At 47.1% G+C, this 5,954-nt stretch overlaps 1 protein-coding gene across 1 annotated transcript; it reads left to right on the forward strand.

Annotated features, from left to right (window-relative positions):
• The first annotated feature begins 596 nt into the window (after positions 1–596).
• TRMT12 (tRNA methyltransferase 12 homolog) lies at positions 597–5,104 on the forward strand. Its single transcript, XM_061171415.1, has one exon. The coding sequence runs from the start codon at positions 643–645 to the stop codon at positions 1,960–1,962; it is 1,320 nt and encodes a 439-aa protein (XP_061027398.1). The 5' UTR covers positions 597–642; the 3' UTR covers positions 1,963–5,104.
• Positions 5,105–5,954: the final 850 nt, after the last annotated feature.

Raw genomic sequence — 5,954 nt, forward strand, 5'->3', positions numbered from 1 at the left:
GGAAGAGAGTGTTTAATGAAGGCCTCACAAGAAGATGACCTTCAGACAAATCGCCAGCCACTGTATCTTCTAGGGGAAGGGCATTTCACACAAAGGGGACAGCAAGTACAAAGGCAAGAGCACAAGAAAAGGTTCGGCCAATTTTATAAAGGAAGCGAAAGGAGACTGGTGTCCCTAGAATGTGTTTAGCCTTGGGAACATTTCCATCTCAGGCTGAGATTTAGGTGCCAGATTTAGGCACAGCACGGGACTAAGGGAAGGCTTTCTCCAAATTCATTGCATCATTCCAGGTTCACTTCTTTCTTTTGATCTGTGACCAGCATTGCAGAGAGTATCTGAGGGTTCAGGAGGATACCAACTAATTTGAAGTTTTTAAGCCGGCAGAATTCCTTCTTGTTATTAATTTCTCCTTAGGCAGGAGCAAGTAACGGTTGGCCACAACAAAGATGGCGGCAGCGGCCTCACACGGCAACGGCAACGTCGACGCCATTCATCAATTAGCGCGATAATATCATATAGTTCCGCCTTGCCGGTTTGACGTCAGTTCCGGCCCCAGCCAGCGGCGTGTGCGCCTGTCTTCCGGTTTTGCGCTTGGATGTGCGGACGGACGTGAGCGGACTCGGACTCTGCGGGGCCAGCAACATGGACAGGGCAGGCGGGAAGTCCGCGGCTGTTGTCGCAGTTGTGACTGAACCTCGGTTTACCCAGCGGTACAGGGAATATCTCGAGAAGCAGAAACTCCTGGAGAGACAGCACCGTGTGGAAAAGATGCCGGATGGCACCGTGGCGCTACCGGTGCTGGGAGAGGCCCTCCATGAGCAGCACCTGCGGGAGCTGATGAATCGTGTGGCTCCAGGCAGCACCTGTGTGCTAACGCAGCTCCTGAATCCTGTTCCTTCAAAGAAGGCCCAGGCTTGTTCACCTACCCAAAGGCTGTGTCTTGAGGTGAGACGCTGGGTAGAGGGCCGCGGAGTGACGTGGTCAGCTCAGCTGGAGGCTGATCTGCCCCGATCTTGGCAGCGACATGGTGACCTCTTGTTGCTGAGTGAGGACTGTTTCCAAGCCAAGCAATGGAGAAATCTGGAACCAGAACTCTGGGAGACGGTTGCCTCGGCCCTTGGCGTCCAGCGTTTGGCCAAACGAGGGCGGGTGTCACCGGATGGCACTCGAACTCCAGCAGTGAGTCTGCTGCTGGGCGACCATGGCTGGGTAGAGCATATGGATAATGGGATCCGATATAAGTTTGACGTGACCCAGTGCATGTTCTCCTTCGGAAACATCACTGAGAAGCTTCGTGTGGCATCGCTGCCCTGTGCTGGAGAAGTGCTGGTGGATCTCTATGCAGGGATTGGTTATTTCACCTTGCCTTTCCTAGTTCATGCTGGTGCTGCCTTCGTCCATGCCTGCGAGTGGAACCCCCATGCTGTAGTTGCTCTGAGAAATAACCTTGAGCTCAATGGAGTAGCTGATCGATGCCAGATACACTTTGGGGATAACAGAAAACTGAAGCTCTCAAACATTGCGGACAGGGTGAACCTGGGGCTGATTCCCAGCTCTGAAGAAGGCTGGCCCATTGCCTGCCAAACGCTAAGACAGGATGCTGGAGGCATTTTGCATATTCACCAAAATGTGGAATCTTTCCCAGGGAAGACTCTCCAGCCTCCTGGAAGCAGTGAAATGGAAAAGGAGTATTGGTCTTCTCCTCAGCAAATGATCACCAACCAGTTGAAAAATGGAGCTGCCAGAGATTCTAGGAGAAAAATGCTGTCAGCTGCCACCAAGCCAGAGTGGCAAAGGTGGGCGGAAGCTGCAGAAACTCGAATTGCCACTCTTCTTCAACAGGTGCACGGGAAACCGTGGAAGACACAAATCCTGCACATCCAACCAGTGAAATCCTATGCTCCCCACGTGGATCACATAGTCCTGGATCTGGAATGCCGCCCCTGTCCTCTAGTTGGCTAGAGAAGGTGGATCCTGAGACAGGAGGATCTACGTGTGAGTGACCCTTAAAGCATCAACTCAGGCTGGGGCCTCACCCCTCTTGTCTCCTGGTAATCTATTTTAATATTTTGTGGCCCTAAAAGCAGGCTCTAAATCAATACATATTATTTCATTTGTCTTCCGTTAACACCCTACAGAATGAGCTACGTATCTGGGAGAAGTAGTGTGGCTCATTGAAATGAGGCCTGGCTGTGCAGTCGTGAGTTCTGAATTCTGACCTCAGTTCTATCTAACCTGGGGTACATGGTTCCAGTATTCCTTTGGCCTTGAATTTTCTCATTTGCAAAATGAGGGATTCTTGGCAAGGTCTCACATGGCTGTCACCTAATAAACAGTTATGCACAGGGCATTGGTTATTTTAGAGTGAAGGACACAGTGCTGTTTCCAAAATCACTGCAGCTACAGTATGGAAACTCACCTGGAGTGGGGCCAGAATGGAAGCAGGGAGACGGGCGAGGAGCCTTCTTTGGTGGTTCAGGCATGAGATGATGGTGGCTCGGACTAGGGTGGTGGCAGTGAGAGGTGAATGGATTTGAGAAATAAAATCGATGGGTCTAAGCGATGGGGTCCAAAGCAAGGCATTCAAGTGGTGCTGCTTGGTTATTACGACTGACTAAATTAGGGAAGAGGACAAAAATTCCTCTAGTGTATTACCTCCATTCGTCTACTTTAGCATTCCTAAATGAGTAGGTGCGGGGAGGGTGTGTCTTAGGTTTATAGTAGTAGAGAAAGTGTTAAGAATGACTGCTTTAAATGACAGGGCAGGGAAACTAGATTTCCAGCCTTAGCTTGTGCAGTAGCTGCCAATTGCTAGCTAATTTTTAAAGTTTGAATTAAAATCTTAGATTTTTACAGGCCTCAGACTGCCTTTCCATCTTCCTTCCCTGGCTGAGAACATCAGGGCCAACATAAGGAGCTCTAAGGAATGTGAGATGCTGTGCAGTTTTCCAAGCCTCCCCTTATTTTATGGCTGTCTGCCAGCGCCATTGTTTACTGTTGGAATGACTAAATGTAAGGAATCACTGTTTACCTTTAGGATGACTAATTGTCGAGAATCAATTTTCAGAGCTTTGTTTGGTGCACTTTGAAGCCATCTGGGCTTGTTTTCCTCTTGAAGGAAATACAGAAAAGTGTGGCTTGGTAGTTCCCTGGTGGCCTAGTGGTTAGGATTCTAGGCTTTCACTGCTGTGGCCTGCGTTCAGTCCCTGGTAGGGGAACTGAGATCCCGCAAGCCGTGTGGCGAGGCCAAAAAAAAGAAAAAGGAAAAGTGTGGCTTTATCATGATTATGATTGTACCTGGCATTTGTCTGGCTGCGGTTGGGCTGGGCTGCTTGTTCTTCTCTTGCAGCAGTGCCAATAAGGACAGGATTGGTGCTGCTTGTGTTGTTCTGAAAATATTAAATGCCTACTATCAACCTGAGCCACAGGAAATATGAAGAGGCATTAGATACTGTCTCTGAGGAGCTCCCAAGCTAGCAACAGACATAACACAAATGCTGAAAGAGTCAGAACGCAGTAAGTGCCGTATGAGTGATAGCTCGTTGTAGAAGTGTAAAGGTGGGGAAGGAAAAAAAAGCTCTGAGAATTGAATGAGGAGGTCTTCAGAGAGGTAGTGTTTGAATTGGCTCTTAAAAACTGGGTGAGATTTTGTTAAGTGGAGTCAGATGCTGGTTGAAGAGACTGACAGGTGCCAGAGTTTGGAAGCTCAGAGTGTTTGGAGCGTTGCCATTAGATCAGTTTGGAACAGAAGAAGCAGTGAGAGATGTGCTGAAGATGGGGGTCGCTGTAAGGATTAAAAAGAACAGTGTCTTGTGCAGAGTAGGCCCCCAGGAAATGTTGGCTATCATGTGACCCCGCAGAGGGAGCCTGCTAGATTCCATTCCCATCCCACAGAACGGCCTTCCTGCGTTTGCCTTCATCATTTCACACCCTGGGTTTCTTCTCACACCTGTGCCTACAGCGTTCTCTCCTCAAGCTAAAGATGCCAGGCGGAGCTTGAGCCAATCCAGGGGGAGAAACAATGAGGAAGATGAGTCAGGGAGCCGCATGTCTAGGGGCTGAGGAGTTAGCTTCCTGCCATAAGCTGTGGGAGAGGCAGCTGATGTCACGTGCACCCAAATGAATTCATTCAACTTGTTATACGTATCAGGCCCTGAGTGTTAGTGGGGAAAGAAGATTGACATGGGCTCTGCCTTCGTGGCATTTAGGTTCCACTCATTCAGCTCCTGGCTCCTCTACTTTCTATGTGACCTGAGGCAAGTCATGAGTCTCTCATGATTTCGTTTCCTCGTCTGTATGCTGGAGTTAACAATTGAACATATCCTGAAGGGAAGTTGTTGGGTTTAAATGAGTTAACATACGTTAACTGTCATCACAGTGACTGGTATATTGTGAATATTTCAGTCTTTGTATGAGGGCAACTACCATTTCCCAATTTGGCTGTGAGGGATTGCTGCACATCTGCTTTACTTACAGCAGAATGACTTTATTTTGAAAGCCATTCACTGGTTTATTAGGATGTTCTGTGAATTTCCCCATCAGGCACTGTGCGGAGGGCCAGGGACGTAGAGGTGAGTAAACCTGAGTCCTGCCCACAATGGAATCACCACCTGGTGACACGGACACAGATGAAACAATGTCAGTACTATGTACTAAGTGCACATATAGAAACAAATGGGTTTTTACAGGCACACATAGGATCTGGGTTATGGGAGGTGGAGAGGGTGGCTGGGAAGGCGGGAGCAGGGATGCCTAAGTTGAGAGTTAAAGAGTGAGCAGGAGTTACGTGTGATGGAAGAGAATAAGGGTCCCTTAAGCCTTTTCTCCACCTGAGTATATCCATTTACAGTACAGTTTTCTCCAAGCACTTGCCGGATGGCCTGACCCGGAAGAGACATTTAGTGGAACCAAGGAAAAAAGACTGAAGGGGTCAGGAGGCTCATGGCGTCCTTACAAATTCAATCCAGGAATTTGTAAAAGCTCTAAAGGCTTCTTTTGCGGGCATTAGTATTAGTTGCTGATTAATGTACCCACTTGATGGAGAAGTTGTGATTAAAAAACAATAATAATGATTTTATCAAACTCCCTTAACCGTGAGCTGCTCTATTCATTCACTCCGTAATTTTAATAAATTACATGCATGTATTAATGCACGAGTATAATGTATATATTTAAAATATACAAACAGAAATTTAAAACGATGAGACACAAATATATAGAAAAAGCATTTTTAATTCAGTTTCTTCCACCCTGGGCACACATGTGAGAAGAAACCCAGTATATGTCACTCTGAACAGCCTCAAGGTGCAGCCACTTCACATGGGCAAGCCATAAAACTAGTCATTTTCAAACTAAACTATTATTTTAAATGATTAAAACTATTTTCATATTTTTAAAAGCATTTTTGAGTTTTGTTCTGGAATACAGTTAGGTTACTTGGAAACAGTTTGATCTTTTTGAGTCTTGCTTTTAAGCATTTGTTAGAGCAGCATATAGTCTAGGATTAATTTTTTTCCATTATTGAAGCAAGACCTTTCTTCGTTCTCTGACGCCTTGTGAATTATGAGATTTTCCACTCTTGCTGTACGTTGGAACAGGAATTATCCACCACCCTGTGTGGTGTGAGCTCTGAGTATTGTTTCCTATTATCCTTTCTGGTGGGTCTTTTGTTGGCTTTTGGTAGCATCCTATCATGTGGGCTGATCATTACTCAGCTGAAAACTTTTAAGGGAACGGTCAGCAGATCTCTGGAGTTCCCTCTGTGTGCGGCTTTCTCCTCTCTGGCATTCTACCCTGTGAACTCTACTTACCTGGGCTCCCAGGACTCACCTCCTCACCTCAGGGAGTCAGACTGCTGGCCTCCACTCCATCCTCGTGCCACAGCCTGGAAAACTTCTCCAGGCTGTAAGTTGGAGCAGTTGTATGGCTCACCTGGTTTGTTTTCCACCTCTCAT

The sequence above is a fragment of the Eubalaena glacialis genome, chromosome 17 (assembly GCF_028564815.1).
Source record: "Eubalaena glacialis isolate mEubGla1 chromosome 17, mEubGla1.1.hap2.+ XY, whole genome shotgun sequence".
Taxonomy (NCBI): domain Eukaryota; kingdom Metazoa; phylum Chordata; class Mammalia; order Artiodactyla; family Balaenidae; genus Eubalaena; species Eubalaena glacialis.

Excerpts from the sequence above, each read along its gene's own strand:
- TRMT12 (XM_061171415.1), top strand. The coding sequence starts at position 643 with ATGGACAGGGCAGGCGGGAAGTCCGCGGCTGTTGTCGCAGTTGTGACT.